Source organism: Pteronotus mesoamericanus, unplaced genomic scaffold (assembly GCF_021234165.1).
Source record: "Pteronotus mesoamericanus isolate MK-2021 breed Mesoamerican mustached bat unplaced genomic scaffold, CSHL_Meso_final contig_163, whole genome shotgun sequence".
NCBI lineage: Eukaryota > Metazoa > Chordata > Mammalia > Chiroptera > Mormoopidae > Pteronotus > Pteronotus mesoamericanus.
This window is the reverse complement of record NW_026555064.1, coordinates 7,783,287-7,801,515: the sequence shown is the minus strand read 5'-3', so window position 1 is coordinate 7,801,515 and position 18,229 is coordinate 7,783,287. Positions and strand designations below refer to the sequence as shown.

General features: G+C 37.4%; 1 protein-coding gene across 1 annotated transcript in view; it reads left to right on the top strand.

Annotated features, from left to right (window-relative positions):
- SMARCA5 (SWI/SNF related, matrix associated, actin dependent regulator of chromatin, subfamily a, member 5) overlaps positions 1-11,252 on the top strand; it is a 32,779-nt gene extending 21,527 nt beyond the window's left edge. The window contains exons 12-24 of the mRNA XM_054562834.1: positions 1,931-2,052; positions 2,135-2,287; positions 2,785-2,917; positions 3,826-3,974; positions 4,177-4,296; positions 5,113-5,223; positions 6,101-6,214; positions 6,411-6,533; positions 7,228-7,360; positions 7,989-8,107; positions 8,542-8,754; positions 10,091-10,198; positions 10,953-11,252. Coding sequence (XP_054418809.1) covers positions 1,931-2,052; positions 2,135-2,287; positions 2,785-2,917; positions 3,826-3,974; positions 4,177-4,296; positions 5,113-5,223; positions 6,101-6,214; positions 6,411-6,533; positions 7,228-7,360; positions 7,989-8,107; positions 8,542-8,754; positions 10,091-10,198; positions 10,953-11,018 — 1,664 coding nt within the window. The 3' untranslated portion in view covers positions 11,019-11,252. The remainder of the gene's footprint in view (positions 1-1,930; positions 2,053-2,134; positions 2,288-2,784; positions 2,918-3,825; positions 3,975-4,176; positions 4,297-5,112; positions 5,224-6,100; positions 6,215-6,410; positions 6,534-7,227; positions 7,361-7,988; positions 8,108-8,541; positions 8,755-10,090; positions 10,199-10,952) is intronic.
- Positions 11,253-18,229: the final 6,977 nt, after the last annotated feature.

Below are 18,229 nucleotides of genomic sequence, written 5' to 3'. Positions count from 1 at the left end.
ATCAAGCCATGTAATATGAAAAATAGAGACATTTATTGAAGAAGATACAAGAAACATTGTACATAGGACAGTGATGCCTTAGCCCCCTTCAAAGTAGGCACCTTGGGACCTCAAACAGTTCTCCCACTTGCCATCAGCTGCCTCGTCATATTTTCCTGAATGTCATCGCCTGTCTGAAATCTCATTCCTTTCAAAGGTGACTTTAGTTTTAGGAAAAGCCAGAAGTTGTAGGGCACCAAATCTGGGCTCTAGGGGAGCTGAGTCACCTGAGTGATTTGATATTTTGCCAGAAAACTCTGCATGAAATGTGGTGCATGAGGGGGAATGTTGTCATGATGAAGCTGCCAATCACCAGTTGCCCATAGCTGCAGCCTTCTGAATAGTTTCTGTGGAGGAATGCTCAAGCATAACACAAAATTTGATATAGATTCGTTCCTCCCCTTGCTCAGTCATTTTGAATGGGATGGCCACACAGTGCACATGATCACTCAGTGGCATCTACCATCCCCACTGAATAGTACAGGGAAGTCATCCTTGTTCACACACACGCATTTGAGTCCACTCTCTTTGGCTGCCAGGTTACATCGATGTCACGCAAACCGTTCTTGTTATATTAACAATGGCTGGACTTTTCCTGGACAGACCTTGTATATGCTTTCCCAGAAATACCAACTTTTTGTTATAAAATGCCAAGAATGCTCTTCCTACCTATGCACAGTTCCCAGATCTTTGGTAGATAGTGGTGTTGTGTTTGTGGTATTGTTTTTCAATTATTTAATTAAATATTATGTGCATGGACCCAAAGTAATTTTGTTTACAGCATGCTGGCTTTTTATACAAAAGTGAATATATGTGTACAGGGCATGTATGGGTGTATTTAAATTACATGAATGTAGAGCACACTTAGTATGAAGCCAGCTCCAACCATTATAAACTCACAGTAAAACTTGTTTTTTATCTGTATTGTACCTGCTTGTCCCCTCAGATTTCAGATTTCTCCATTTGTGTTTCTCTGTGTATTTCGATACAGTTATGCCACTAGATGACTCTCCTGTAAGATAATGACTGTGAAAAATACAGTAAAAGTTGTTAGTGAATTGGTTTTGTTTTTCCCTCTTATACCTTTGTGTAGAAATGTATTTTCTAAAATGTTTCGTTTGAAAGCTAAGTAAAAGAATTGGTGGGGAGAGTGGCAATACTCAGATATTAATGACAGCTATACTGCAAGGAAAATGGAGGCTGTCGCACATCCTTTTGTGCGTTTGGGGTTGTGGAAGGTGGGACACCAGCAAATTCTCAGCACAGGCAATTTCATAATTGTTATTTTTCAAAATGGTCCTTTTGTCTTCATACATTCTATGGAGGGCATTGTGCCACTGGCTGGAGAAATTGGAGGCAGTTGAATAATCTGAATTACAGCAGATAAGGGAAGGACTGTCAGTGGAGATGTGAGGCGCGCACTTACGGTCCTTCAGTCGGGGTGGGTCTTCAGAACTAGTTGAAGAGCGCGGGCACTGGGTGTGTTTGGGGATAGGCAGGGCCATGCACAGGGAAGAGATGTGTGGTAGTAGAAGGTTATTTTTAAGTGTATGTGTGATAAAAAGATAGCTTGGGATGGCAGGACCTTCTAGGCCAGACACAAGTACTATTTCTATTTCAAACCTGTTTTCTGTTTTACTTAGTGTGCTGTTTAAATATTACCTTTTTAAATTTATGTCATAATGGGGAAAATGTGAGGAATGACTGACTTGGATAATAAGACATGTACGAGGATAGTTTCCTTGTAAGCAAGGTAGAATTAAGGGGTAATTGGTTAGTGTTAGTTCTGGTTAGTTTTAAAATTTTAAAGATTTTTTTTTTTTTTTTTTTTTTTTTTTTTTTACTTTTAAAGCTTCCGATAATGTAACGTTCTGATAATATTCGCCAACAGGTTCACGAGTACTAATCTTCAGTCAGATGACAAGGGTATTGGACATTTTGGAAGATTATTGCATGTGGAGAAATTATGAGTACTGCAGATTAGATGGGCAAACACCCCATGACGAGAGACAAGTGAGTAAAATCCAGGGAGGGGATGTTAAAAACATTCTAGATAAAACTATTGTCTGACATTTGTTTTACTTTATGTCTGTAGGAGTCCATCAATGCTTTTAATGAACCAAACAGCACAAAATTTGTTTTCATGTTAAGCACACGTGCTGGTGGTCTTGGCATCAATCTTGCTACTGCTGATGTAGTAATTTTGTATGATTCAGATTGGAATCCCCAAGTGGATCTCCAGGCTATGGTAAGAGATAACAAATACATTTATTTTGTGCTTACAGGTTTTTTATAGAGCAGGCTAATAACCCAGTCTACAAATGCTAGTGATTGAACCCAGTAGAATGTTATTTTGCTCTGACTGATAGTTTGGTGATGGTATTTTGCAGGTGATTGTCTATCTAAATCAGTATACAGATGCTTGCCTGGAGATGTTATGTGTATTTTATCTTGGCATAATCAAGTAAAATTAATTTGGTAGTTTCTAACAGATTCAGCAGCAGTGGTGTGTTCCATACTTTCTAAAAGTTTTCCTTGTGAGATAACCAAATAATTTGATTGAAACTAAGAAACTGAGAATTTTAGAAATAGTAACATATTGTCAGTCTGTTTTTAGTATAGTTTTTTTGTTACATAATTTTTAAAAGCTTTGTACTTGAGAGTATATTAAATTTATTTCTCCGTGTACACAAATGTAACTCCATGAATTTTTAACTTATTCACAATACATGGTAATCTGCCTAGGACCGAGCACACAGAATTGGACAAACCAAGACAGTCAGAGTGTTCCGCTTTATAACTGATAACACTGTAGAAGAAAGAATAGTGGAACGTGCTGAGATGAAACTCAGGCTGGATTCAATAGTCATTCAACAAGGTGAGCCTTTGGACCTTAAAAAATTTACCAGGTTGGATTGATGCATGATTTTTGCCTGGATTTTCTAGGGAATTCTCATTTTTAAGCATTTATTGAATCAAGCTAGTAGGCAGCAATATTTGTATTCCAGAGATAGTAAGCTTTGCTTTTGGTCAGAGGGTGGGTTTGGGTTTAGGAAGGTTTACATTTGAATACTGACTCTGCCAATTAGCAGTTCTTTACACTGTCAGCGCCTGTTTTTTAATCTATTAAATGGGAATAAAGGTAACTGCTATTTAGTACATTTAAGGATTAAAGGGGACGATGTACATAGCATTCAGTGTGATACATATTAAGTAGAGCTGTGGTGATTATTATTTACACATACTAAGCACTCCATTGATTACTCTTAATGATAATGAAGAAATAAAAATGAAACTCAGAAACAGATTATATTTTTTTCCTAGTCTGCCACTATTTATTGAGCTCCCAGCAGAAACACTGTTCTTCTTGCCAGTTTAACACCTTACTTTTCTGATACTGAGTTTTTTCGGTATTCGAAATAAGCTTTCAGTAGTTTTGGTTCTTAAGATTAAGAAGTTTTCAGAAATTGTTATATGTTTTTGGTCCTTACATAAAATTTGGCAATACGAAGGTTTTTTTGTACTTCACCATTCTATATAGATTTGGGAGTTAAGTATTAACATTTTTCTACTCTCAGAAACTTCTTGTGTTTATCATGCTGTCATCTGTTGATACTTTTTTAAAAAGATCTTGCTAATTTCAATTTTCATATATAATATGTGAATAAACCAGAATGATTGATGTGTGAGGCAAAATGACAGTATTACACCTGCCATTTAGAATTCTAGGTTTCCAGTAAAGTAAAGTTTGTTCAGTTAATGTTATACAACATAATCTTTTTTTAGGAAGACTCGTGGATCAGAATCTGAACAAAATTGGGAAAGATGAAATGCTTCAAATGATTCGACACGGAGCAACACATGTATTTGCTTCAAAGGAAAGTGAGATTACTGATGAGGATATTGATGGTATCTTGGAAAGGGGTGCAAAGAAGGTGAGGTACAGGTTAAATGGTGATTTTTTAATATATAACATATTTTAAACCAAAACTGAGGAAATATTTGTTGTGTGAATTATAGATAATATTCTGTCCATAAAAAGAAGCTCTTGTGTGCTGTGAAGCCTAATCCACGTGGACTGTAGTCCTCGGGCCTTTTTAATTCTTAATCTAACAAGGAGTTTGTTCTGTTCCCTAGACCGCAGAGATGAATGAAAAGCTCTCCAAGATGGGTGAGAGCTCACTTAGAAACTTTACAATGGATACCGAGTCGAGTGTTTATAACTTCGAAGGAGAAGATTATAGAGAAAAACAGAAGGTAATTTAGAATTACTTGAAGACTTTCTTTTACCTGAAACTTGGAATTTTAAATGTTAGTTATAACTTTGTCTCAAACAGCTGTCATTTCTGTTATTTACATATAAATTATTTTTATTTTATGTTAAATTTAATTCCAGATTTTCAGTTCTTAAGTTCTGAAATGGTTTAAAGGCTTTTGTAATGAAGAGTACTGTGTTCTATTTTGTATAATATTGTGAAATATATAATAGATAAATAAATTCTGTGGGGGTGAATACAATAATTTGAGATATTTGAAAATTAAAATTATTGGCAAAAAATTGTGACCACCTTATTAGAATTTGTTTTTCATAGTATAATTGGCTGGTAGTAATTAAAGAAAAATTTCATAAGCAATAATAGAGAAATTAGAAATATCTCCAGAGTAGATGGAAAAAAAGAATTCTACCTAGTGTTTTCCTTGTTAACATTTAGACATGTATATCCTCTTGAATACTTTCTAGGCTAAATACATACCTATCTACATTTTTCTCCTAATTTGGGTTGTAGCATTCATTCTGTAGCAATTTTTATTTTCACCCAACAGAATTATTAATTTGGGCAAAGAACTACTTACTGAATAGCCATTCACTAAGACACTGCTGTGTGTTAATTATAACATGGAACAAAGTATCATAATCTCTATTCTTGTAGAGTTATGGGCCAGGATTTAATGACTGTCTTTCTATTTGCAAACAGTAGTCTTAATGATATACACAATAAGAGTAGTATTCATGTGTGGTATGCAAATGTATGTAATAAAAGCTGGTGATTTGAATTGTTTCCGACATGCTAGATTGCATTCACAGAGTGGATCGAACCACCTAAACGAGAGAGAAAAGCCAACTACGCTGTTGATGCCTATTTCAGGGAAGCTCTTCGTGTCAGTGAACCTAAAGCACCCAAGGTGAGTTGACAGCACGGAAATTTCGAAAGATACTGGAAATGTAAATTATTTTTTTCATGTATTCTTAGAATAAAAACATTGAGAATTACATTTTCTGGGTTTTTCTTTTTTAATTGTTCAGTTACAGTTGTCCGCATTCCCCCCCACTCCATCCCGTTGCTCTCCCCAGCCCCGTCCAATCCCCTCTCCCAAAGACAATTCCCATCCCATTGTCCTTGACCATGGCCCTTTTGTACATGTTCCTTGACCCTTCCCCTCCTTTCCCGTTATCCCCCTCCCCCTGGTCACTGTCAGTTTGTCCTTTATTTCCATGTCGCTTGTTCTTTTTTTGTTGGTCTGCTTATTTTGTTGATTGGGTTCAACTTACAGGTGGGATCCTACAATATTTGTATTTTATTGCCTGGCTTATTTCACTTAGCATAATGCTGTCCAGGTCCATCCACTCTGTCTCGAAGGGTAGGAGTTCGTTCGTTCTTTCTGCTGCATGGTATTCCATTGTGAAAATGTATTGTGGTTTTTTAACCCACTCATTTACTGCTGGGCACTTAGGCTCTTTACAGAACTTGGTTATTGTAAATAACACTGCTAAGAACATAGGGGTGCATAGGTTCTTTTGAATTGGTGTTTCAGGACTCTAAATCCCAGCAGTGTTGTGGGATATTTTAATGGTGTACTTCAGTCAGTTTTTAATTGTTAAAAGATTTTTATAAATTAATTGTGATTCTTTGCATTTAAAATTTGTTATTTCAGTTTTATTGAAATAGGTGTTCACTTAGAAAATTAATTGGCTGTCATTGTTTATGAAATAAAGATGATTAGAGATAGATTTCAAGCAAAATAGTTCTTCTTTATGGACAATACTATTTTTTTCCTTCAGGCTCCTCGACCTCCCAAACAACCCAATGTTCAGGATTTCCAGTTCTTTCCTCCACGTTTATTTGAATTACTGGAAAAAGAAATTCTATATTACAGAAAAACTATTGGGTACAAGGTAATAAAGTAACACTTTGTTCATAACTAATCTGGGTTGTTTTTAACTTAATAAATAAATGTAAAATATTGGTATGTTTTCTTTCATGGTTGGATTAAAATTTGTGAAATGTCATGTAGTTGGTGAAGAATTTAGTTCATCACATTTTTTTCTAAAATTTAGTGATTGGTAACATTGAAAAAAATACATTTTTTAGGTACCTCGAAATCCCGACCTACCAAATGCAGCACAGGCACAAAAAGAAGAGCAGCTTAAAATTGATGAAGCCGAACCCCTTAATGATGAAGAGTTAGAAGAAAAAGAGAAGCTTCTAACACAGGTATAACCTTCAATCAACACAAAATTTAGTGACTGTTATTTTGTATGGTGCCGTGTTAGGTTGTGTTGAGGTATACAGAGAAGCAAGGTTTTGCTCTCAAAGTGGAATGATTGGAGACGATAAAGTGTGGGTAAAGGGTGTGTTTTGATTGTTGCTAGTTGTTAAAGTACTTGAGAAGATTAGAGATTTGCACCGGCCTTGGTGAAGCGGGTGTCCCTTTGATTACCTCTCTTCTGGTGTTCTCAGCTTTCCTGTGAATCTTCCATGTTGCTACTGACTCACAGTTTTCAGTTATACATCCCTTCATATCCTTTAGAGTTCAATAAAGGCCTTTCATAATCTGACCTTTACCTACCATGAAAGCTTCATTTTCCCACTTCCTTATGTCTCTGTTCTTTAACTAGTATTTTCATTCTTCCTGGCCAACTCCCAATCTGTCAAAGCTCAGCAAAAAATGTCACCTTTCATACAGCATTTCCTGCTCTCTTCCACTCAGATTTAATTTTGTATCTGATACAATGCTAAAAATGCACATGTACAGGAAAAATGACCACTTTAAAAGAATTTAATTTAAAAAAGATAAACTGGGTGCAACTGAGAATTATTTTCTGTAATACAAGCATTGGTAGAGTGTAATAGCATCTTTTGTAACTTCATTGTGCTGTGATTAAATATTGTTTCTGTTGCTGTGAAGGGATTTACCAATTGGAATAAGAGAGATTTTAACCAGTTTATCAAAGCTAATGAGAAGTGGGGTCGTGATGATATTGAAAATATAGCAAGAGAAGTAGAAGGAAAAACTCCAGAAGAAGTTATTGAATATTCAGGTAACTCTTTTATTATTTTACTAGGTATAGGAAAGTTCTCGGGCTTTTGGAGAACTGCTGGGAAGTTCAGATTTTATTACTGTGAATCACTGTGTTTTGATAAGCTAAATTTTGCCTCAGCTTAGTGCCTTTTGTTCTGTTTCTTAAAAACTGAGCTAGAAAGTGTGCCCTTTTTTAAAATGGCATTGTTTACATTTTTTTTACCCTGGTAGGTAGCTATAGCCAAGAAAATAAGAATAGGTTACTAAATAATGTACTTGCATTTATATTTTGTCTGTCTCCATAACTTCTCAAGTGTCGAATACTATGTACCTGTTTCCTTAAGTCAGTTGGATTGTCAAATGAATATTGTCAAGTGAGCGTGTGTAGTTGTGATGTGTTGAGTCTGCTTTAGAATTTCAGAGTAGCAGAAATTGAAGAGTTGGAAGATATGGAAATCATCCAGTTTATCTCTCTCTTTTTTTTTTTTTTCAGTGAAAGAAACTGAGAAATTTTTACTTTTTAGTATTGTATGTAGGAGAACTGGAAACAATTCTTAGCAAGTAAAATAAGAGCATTTATGCTAACTAGTTATATCTCTCTCCCTTCCTCCACCCATCTCATCTGTCCAACTTTTATTCTTTCACAGCTGTGTTCTGGGAAAGATGCAACGAGCTCCAGGACATAGAAAAGATTATGGCTCAGATTGAAAGGGGAGAGGCAAGAATTCAAAGAAGAATTAGTATCAAAAAAGCACTTGATACAAAGGTACTTTGCATATTAATATATATGGTAGTTAATAAAATAACTCCTATCTGTGAATGTAAGAGTTAAAAAACTTTTAAAAAGGAAAGGACAGAAGATTTTAAATTAAAATTTTCTTTGAAGAAAAACATTACAATGTTCTAGGTGTTCTCTCAAAAGAATCTACCTCAGTACTTCAGTTGGTGAGTGTGGGTCAGAGACATTAGAATGAGCTCTTCCCTGCACAGCGTAAGGAGGTATGAGTCTGTTTCTCTTTAGAACAGTAAAGACTAAAATTGTTTCAGGACCAAGGTGACATAATGCAGTTGAGGTGTTCTGACTAGAAAGTTCTTCTGATTTGAGATACAATATTTATAGCTAATTATACTAAAGCTGAGGTTGAAATACAGATTATATAGGATTTATATTTTATACAATATAAAATCTGACTTTGATAGATTGGACGGTACAAAGCACCTTTCCATCAGCTGAGAATATCATATGGTACTAACAAAGGAAAAAACTATACTGAAGAAGAGGATCGTTTTCTGATCTGTATGCTTCATAAGCTGGGATTCGACAAAGAAAATGTTTATGACGAATTGCGACAGTGTATTCGCAACTCTCCTCAGTTCAGATTTGACTGGTTTCTTAAGTCCAGGACTGCAATGGTGAGTGCTTGGATCTTTTTGTGTAATGTAGCACACATTTCAGAGTAAGTTTGTTCTTTAATATTCTATAAGGGAGCTTCTTAAGAGGAAATTGTGGTTCCATTGAATGCTAGGTTCTATTTTTATTACCAGTATCTGGCTATTTTGGTTGGAAGTTCTGTTTGTAAAATGACCTAAAGTAGAATTCAGACAAGTTTGTCTTTGATGAATCGGCCTTTTCCTTATGTTTCTTACCACCTTTAGCTTTTAACGTTACTATGTTGTGCAAGATGAGGACTGTGCCCAAAAGCTCTGTAGTCTCAAGTTTGGCATATACTGGGATAAACAAAGTTGGACCATCTTTGCATTTGTAATACAATTTCCTTCAGTGTGTTTAAAATTGTCACTCTTCAAGATGTGGGATAGCACGCAGTCTTTGCATGTTTGACCGCATAAGGGTTTTTTCCAGCAAACACCCAGCGGGGCTGCCGTTTTCTGAAACCCCAGGTTGGGAGGTGCTGTACTACGTGTGGCCCCGGAGGGGAAAGAGTGGAGACGTGATCCTTTCCTAACATGTTCTGGCATGTGTGCCTCGGTGCACCTGTTAAGGGAAATGAAATTGCAGATATTTCTAAACCTTGTATGATGTATTCTGTAAAATAGTATTTTTCAGTGATTTTGCTGCAATTGTGTAGTGTCACTATAAGAGAAAAATACAACAGCTTTGCTCAGTAAGGAAGGGAGCTGCTAGTCAGCGATGATTCAGATAGACTTCTGTGTTCTTCTGAAGTACCTACTGTGATACACTGTCCTACAGAATCTTTCCTGGGGGCTGCATAGGTTACTGGAGAGAGACGAGGTGTAGGACTCTTTGTGGACATGGCTATTTTTTTAAAGTTGGGAAGGGTGATGTGATACATTGTTTCCCATAATTCCAGTGATAATGCTTTTAATGTAAAGATTATGTACACCTCTTACTGAAGTTAGTTTTAGTTGACTTTGACCCTCAATATGCACGCCATTATGGAAGTTTGGATATAAATGGCAGTTCTCAGGCATCGTCACTAAGCAGTGTTGCATATATTATGAGATGTTCATTTTCACTGTTTTAATTCTTAAGTGAAGGAAGGTTTATGAACCTTCCTTCATACACAGTAGTATGGCTTTAAATAATGAAATCAAAATATTTACAGATTTTTTTTATCCTCGTAACATGGATTGTGTATGAAATTCTGTTTCTTTTGCTTAAAATTTTATCTATTGGGAGTGTGTGATTGTATATTATTACCATATTAAAACACTCTCTATTTTAAAACTGTAATCAAATTTGCCATGTAAATTTATGTTTACAACGCAGGAGCTCCAGAGGAGGTGTAACACCTTAATCACCTTGATCGAAAGAGAAAACATGGAGCTGGAAGAAAAGGAAAAGGCCGAGAAAAAGAAGAGGGGACCAAAGCCTTCGGTGAGCAGTTGCACATGTGTAGATATTTGAGCACTTGATTTTTTTTTTTTTTCTTTTTCCTTTTTAAGAATTTGGACCATTACTTGGCTGTCATTGCTGTTAGGCTCGCTCCCTTCCTTTTCTTTCTTCCTTGTAAATTGTGGGGAAACCACATCGTGACGGTCGTCCATTACACGGTGGTTTGTGAGAGTCTGGGGGGATGGATGCGCCTCATGGACGCCAGGGGCGTGCGCTTGGCCTCAGGGGGGTTATACTTTCAGAATTGTTATAATTTTAGAATATTTAAAGAAATACTAGGAAAGCAATGGCTTTACAACTTTACAATTAAGTTGATTTATTGTCTTTGAGAGACCTTAGCCATGTAAAAGCAAAACTTTTAAGGTAAAAAAGCCATCTTGTTATTTTTAGTAATAGTCTGTTTATAAAATCATGAATAAATTAATGTTTCTGGATAATGTCTGATATTTATGTAACCTTACAAAATACTTTTTATCACTGCTTTCTTTTGGCAAGAGGGAATTTTATATATTTGATATATTGGTTTACTGCTGCTAATTGTGTTAATTTATTCCATTATTAGCATTAAAATATTTTTTTGTTTTATAATATGAGTAGATAAGATTATTCTGGGTAAGAGCATCTAATACCTGTTACTATGAAGCAGTTGTCAGTGAAGAGCTATGCTGTGTCTGTTAGTGTATTTTGTGTTAATGTTAGTCTTGTGATGAATGGCAATTCTTCTGTTTGTTTACAGACACAGAAACGTAAAATGGATGGAGCACCTGATGGTCGAGGAAGAAAAAAGAAGCTGAAACTATGAATACACACTTGTTTCATAATCACTAACTTTAAACCAGTAGTTCTTTAATTTACGGGTCTTCATAAGATGTACTGTAATGCTCAATTGTTATGTCATTCAAAGACATCAGGTTCATCTGTTTACTGAGCTAGAAACATAGTGTGTAGTTTCACTTTTTTAAATGCAACAGCTGTGCTGAAATTTTTTTTATCATTAACACTTGAAATAATAAAATAGGCTTCATTTATTAATAAATGTTTCATTTGATTTATTTTTCTATTCTAGTTCCATATGTGAAAATTGTGACTTTTTGTTTATAAGCTATAATTTCTACACTCGTAAGGCTTAAGAAAAGCAAACAAGATAAAAAAAATTGCAAATGATATTTGTCCCTTCAGTTTTCACTTAGTTGTGTAATTGTTTTAATTCACTTTGCCTTTGCCGAAATTTGGGTGTCATCTCTGTAGTGCTGTTGAGTTTCATCTGGAAAGATGATGTAAACTACACTCTCATCGCTTACTATATGGGTAGAGTGGGGGGGAAAGGCAAGAAAAATTATCATTATATTCTATGCATATTTCTGTTATGCTTTCTGTTTCTGTAGTTGGTTGTGAGGTAAATGTGCCCTATTCTGTTGAAAAAATGGCCTTTTAGTTGTATAGCCAAAGACATTTAGTATCATCTGGTTCCTTAAGGTGTTATCATACCATTTTATAAGAGGAATATTATTATTTTTAATTGTTTCCTAAGAATTTTGACAAATTACCTTCTAAAGCAGCCACAACTTAGATAATGTCAAAACTAAGGTGATTTTTTTTCCAATCAAAATCAGATGTGAATTTGTCATGCTATTAAATTGAAACACGGATAACAAAATGTATCCCTTCCAGTTTACCTTTTTTGAGTTTTAAAGAGTTGGAAAATTTATTTTATTATATTTTAAAATAATTTCTACATGTGAGCAGCAAGACTGACTGTAATTCCAGTTTTTAATTTTTTATGGACAGACCTGATAAACTGGAGACCCTGCAGCAGGACTCCCCAGGTTGTAGTGTCAGGATGTAGCTGTGCCAGAGGCCTTTATGTGCTACACATAATTTGTATAAAGTTTTATATGTGCAAATTGGGTACAGAAACAGTTCTCCATTTTTCTAAGGGAATGCAATAACTGTAGCATCGTGAATAAATATAACTTTTATAATCCTTCAGTGGTCTTTTCTTTCCATTTCTTTATTTTTCTCTTCTCAATTGATTTTTATTCACATATTTCCTTAGGACACTGTCTTTTCCCTTTACTTAGATTTCTTCCTTTAAAAGTTATGTCAGTTGCGGTGCTCATCTGCCCATATGTAGTAGGGATTTTTATTTATAATACTGATTTCTATACTACTACTACTGCTACTAATAATGCTTGCTTTTTCCAAATGTGGGCTTGCTATCAATTTCAAGCAAAACTGTGTTTATTGCAAGTTGTAATTTGGATTTATTTTGTGTACTCCCCAAATTGATTTCTATGCTACCCTGGATTCTTAAAATAACAGTTATGGATCTAATGTATCCAAAATTTGAGGAAGCTTACTTTTCTACATGAAAGGAGCTATTAAAAGTGGTAACCTCAATTTGAAAGAAATAATTGGGGAAAAAATAAGTCTGAAGAAAATGTTGCAGGGTCACACAAATAAGTGATTTCAAAAGGAAGAGAATCTGCAACTGTGAGGAGAGGTGGGGTGGGAGGAGGTAGAGAGTGGATACGCAAAATGAATCCAGTGTCCAAACTCCTGTGAGCATGGAGACTCAAATAGAAAAGAAAGAAAGGGAAACTGTTCAAATTTAGCATTTCAGTTTAGCCAGTTTATGATACTGGTGTTTTAACAAGTCAATTAGGCTATAGCTACTGCATGTTTACCTAGAATAAAGGAAAGCCATGTTTTATACTATTACTTGAAGGAAAAATGGCTCAGACCATCTGTTTTAAAGAGGAATTATGTTGGAGAAGATAGACTAAAAATTGGAAGTAAGTTTCTTACTGTTTTTCTCAGTTTCCATTGAGGAAGAAGAAGCTTTAAACTAAGAATGGTGCCTGACGCCTACCCGGAAGAGGCTGGGTGTTTACATAGGTGAGCAGGGTTACACTATCTGGTTATCCAGAATATTTAAATAATGAAAAAGGCTCTATATATTGTTAGGAAGATTATATTCTATTGAGATCCAGGTAAAATTGATATAATCATTACTTTAAACTTTGATATTGTAAATATTAACAATAAAACCTTGAAAAGAAAGATAATGGAGATTTTTCCAATAGCAAACGTTTTAATTTAGGGTATTTGACATATAGTAGACAAAGTGTGCCTAATGTTTAAAGTTTTTTTATTTTTTACTTTTTTTAATTCTTAGGAGAGGGAGGAAGAAAGGGAGAGAAACATCCACGTGAGAGAGAGACATCGATCTTTGCCTTGGATGCACCCTGACTGGAGGACCGAACCAGCATTCCAGCCTGCGCCCTGACAGGGAGTCAAACCAGCGACCTTTCACTCTGGGGTGGTGCCCAACCAACTAAGCCACCCTGGTCAGGGCAGTGTGCCTCATTTTGTAGCAGTGCTTGCATATGCTGATTATAACATGTTAAAGTTATGTTAATAAGTCTGAACGAAACAGTCCTAATTTAGGGTAGTTGCAATTTATATGGGCCTCTAGATGTTCGTCTTCCTTAAAGGAGATGAAATATCTTCTTAAATGTGCTAGATACATCATAGCAAAAAAGTAGACTGGTTAGTATTTTAGAATTTAACACTTCTACCAATTAGCCTACCAATTTGTTGGTAGGCTTCAAATATTCTCAAATGGAATTCTGCTCCCTGGCTGGTGTGGCTCAGTGGGTTGAGTGGGTTGGTGAACTGAAGGGTTGCTGGTTCAATTCCCAGTCTGGGCACATCCCTGGGTGGTGGACCAGGTCCCCAGTTTGAGACTGTGCAGGAGGCAGCTGATTGATGTTTCTCTTTCCCTCCCTTCCCCTCTCTGAAATAAAATCTTAAAAAAAAGAAAAAAAGCTTTAAAATACTGTGTTTATATAGTCTTAAAAATGTTAACTATTCTTTAAAAACATCTGCATGTCCTTAGGGTGGTGGGCTCAGGTGTAGTAACATTTTAAGGAATGTTTATAAATCTCACATCAGAGAAGACCCTTAACACCTGACACCATTTCCTGCTGAGTGTTTTCTTTGTGGGGAATTAGTTCAGTGGGCAGTCTCAAGTTGCAGAGGTTGAATCAAGTGCAAAATACTACATTTGCTCCAGGCGTGGCACGCATTCCTATCGCTATTAAAGGGAGGAGCAACTCTTTAAGAAATAATAGTTCAGTAACCTATTTCAATACATCTATATCCAAGACAGTGCCTGGGCCCCCCCATTAAGATTCATATAGAAAAGGTTGAGAAATCTGCTCAAGGTTAGGCAGTCACCCATCACTGGCAAAACTCAACGGTGGAAGCATTCTAACAGCCTCACCGTGCACACATGCCTCCCTTACTCTCTCCTGGAACCACTTTTCTGCTATCAGGCATCACTGAGCAGTGCAAGTTCCACTTGAAAAGCATGTCACCCTATCTGGAAGAAGTGGCAGATTTGCACTCAGGCCCCTCGGTTTCCCATGGTAGCCCTTCTCAGGAGAAGTGGTGCTTTGCATTCCCCTCCCCCTGATCTCTGTTCTGCTTTCCCTCTCCATCCTTAGAAAAGCCTCTGCCTGCATTGAGGTTATTGAGATGGGCTCTGAGGCAAGAGTCCACCATCTCCCAGGTTGCCTGCATCTGAAATGGACCTTCCTTTTCACCAGCACCTGTCTTTGTGAGTTTGGCTTTTGTGGCAGCTGGCAGCCAGGCCTGTGTTAGGCAACAGGAAGGCAGTGACATCCTTGCAGCCAACTTTCTCGTCGTTCTTCTGACAACGTGGTTTTAACTTGGCTTCCTAGCCACCCAGTAAAGTCCCTATGCTCAGCTATATCTCAGTTGTTTCAGAGCAGTGTTACTCCAGGACGTGCTCTGAGGATCAGCAACCGAGAGCAGCTGGGATCTTGTAGAAAAACATTCTCAGATCACGCTCCAATTTACTGAATCGGGATCTCAGCAGATGGGATCCCCCAAATGATGTCTTAAGCTCCGAGGTCATACTGAAGTTTGGGGTGCACCTGTTGGTTAATGTTTTCTTTTTAAATGGTGGTGTGTTACAGATCTTTTGATCATGACTTGCATTTTCCTACTCAAATTTATTAATCTAATTATGAGACTGCAAGGAAGAATGCTGAGCACGTGGCTAAATGAGTGATGACAGCAACCTCATTTTTATGGTGGCTTCAGCCAGCTAGAAGAACACCTTTCCTTATAGGTATGATGTACAAGTGATGGCTAAAGGATGAGGCTTGGTGACAATGATTTTAGATTGTGTCATCTCTTTCACAGGAAGGACAATTTTTAACATCAAATACTCTTCAGCTCATTTATCCTGCTGAATATTCTCACAACACAGTGGATGGTTTGAAGTCAGAAACTTGTTTCCACGTTGATTCGCAGATGACATCTGCTTCTAGGTTTGGTCAAGCTCACGAGGGCAGAGAAGGCCCTTCACACTTGAGCAGACTTTAGACTTCTGCATAACTGTATAGTGGACTTACTGTCTGATTGCTGTTCAGGTTGCTCACAGATGGGTCATTTTTCCCATGTGAAGCACAGACTCGAAGTGAGTAGAGGGGAAGTCCGTAATATGAGAGACCTCAGGGGTAAGACAACAAACACGCACCCCTCTCCCCCCCCACCCAACCCCCGGCCCCCATAATACATGTGCCACTTCAAAGATCCAGACTTACAGTTTCTAGATAGTCCTGTTTGCTCATGAGCCTTGCCACTGGGAACAAGTCTGGAGTCTGGAGTGAAGGCGGCTTTTATGGAGTATTTCAGGGTGGTGTGTTGAATACTAGTGCGCCTGTTTTTATCAGCACCTGTATCTTGAGATAGAGTCAGGGTTGGCTCTTCTGCATTTTAAGGTTTGGCCCCCAGTCAAGGAGAGTGTTGGCTGATAAGTATTCGAGGCTCCTTTTCCCAAACACTGCATTCTCCCTTGATACATAAATTGTATAGCTCCATACTTTCTCCCAGTTGCCTCTTCAGAAGAAAAGTCTGTTTTGAGGAAGTTTACAAAGTGTGAGACATGGTATGGGGCGGGGAAGTTGGAGGCTGTTGTTCAAATGTGGCTTGAGGGCTGCAGAGGACCCGCTGAAGCCACTAGAGGGAGTGCCTCCTGTGGTCTGGGGCCAGCTGAGCATCAGCATCCACATTGTCAGTTTTTCTAACTGGAGTCCCTGGCTGTGCCCTATCCTAGAAGATAACGTGAGATATTTGGTATTAACTTTTAAACCCTACTATTATTAAAAAATACTAATCAGTTTCTTCAGGACTAAAGCATAAACTTGATTTCAAGAATTACCATTCAATAAATTTCATGAAACTGGCCTCAGCATGTCTCATCGACCAACCACATAGTCCACTGGTAGCAATCATATTCCCTGCTTGTCATTCTTTGTCTCTCTGAGGTAGTGCATTGCTGACCATAGAGCAGAGGGTTAACAAAACAACCAAGGACCACATACCAGGACTTTGAACCCGTAGGTTAGAGAGGGTGAATGAACCAAGCAGCCTTATTTCTTATGTTCTGGGTTATACTTGGGGACATAGCCATCTGCTCCTGCAATAGGAACACTTCCTCAGTGTTGCACGAGGAAGGGTCATGCAAATTTCAGACTGAGACCGCTCTCACACAGCCACAGGTCATTGACCTGAAAGGAAACATGTCTGATGTCATGTTGGCCGTAAGGGAAGAGTCAGACCAGCTAAAGTGTGTTCATGAGCTTGGCATCTATGCATTCTTTCTTTTTACTTTAGATGCAAATGGTTCAGAAGAAAGAAAAAGTCATAAAGACCTAAAGGAGGCATGTTCCGGATTTTGTCAAAAGCAGTCAATATATCAGAAGCCCAATATAGGGTTTTCCTAGAATGTCCTAATAAAACTGAAATACTGTACAAGTCATTGAAATAGATAATGGCATTGCTCACTCAAGATTGTATTTTTTTAATACAGAGGTGACATCCTAAAGAGCTGAGAGACTCTCAATGTCTAGTACCAAAAGTGATATTCTGATGAGACTCAAGTTTCCTCTTACCAATACATGCAAACAGAAGGTCATGAGCCAAATGGTGGCACCTTCACTGGTGCTGCTGCTACTGTATTTTAAACCAGAAATAATACTGGGTTTCATCTCATGACAATTCTGCGGATTAGTAGTAACAACGTTGGGTACAGACTTGGGAAACTTAAGAGATTCGAGGAGTTCAGCAGAAACACACATCAGTCATTCGTTCACGGCAATGAGAGAATCTGATGGGCGAGAACTGAGAAGGCCCCTGCGCAGGACGTAGAAGTGTTTGTTCTCCATGCACTTGGCTTTGCTCTTTGGAAGGTTCTTCAAGAACAGAAAAGCCAGTAGAATTCCAGCTGATTTTATCTCACTGTACTTCCTTGCATCAAAGTTGTGGTGCATGGCTCTGACATGATTTTTTGTTTTTGCTTTTGTCTCCTTGAGCCTTGTGGGGTCTGGTCAAGTCTGGGGATTGTGACGAGCACCCAGAGTCACACAGGGCCAGAGGAGACGGTAGGTCTGTGAGGCTGAAGCATCCTCAGTCTCTCCTCTTGTGTCTCCCTGGAGCCTGCCCTGCACTTTGGAGATATCGTACCCATTTTCATTAAGAGATGTTTTTGCTACATCAGTAGTTCTAACGTTATAATGGTTTTCTATTACATGAGCAAGACTCAGGATACAATGAGAAAGAACTTCAGTGATGTCTCCTGTGTTCTTCAAAATGTATTCTATGGACCTGGTTCTTCTCTTGCTTCTCTCCCAAAAGCTGGGTAGTCCCTACTCTTCTGGTCACAGTTAATACAAATGGTACAGGCAGTACATGATACTGGGTAGAATTTTGTATTGATTTTTGCCTAAATGATTAGGCTCTTTGGAGTGTTCTACGAAGAATTTGCTACATTTGGTAAGATGAATGCTTAGAATAAACAAGGCTCTTACTCAATTTCTATATATTAATATCACTAAAATACCCCTTTCATCTGCTGTTCCTTGGCTTTCCATAGTCTCTCTTCACAATGTCTCTCACTTTTCTCTCATCATTTTCTCC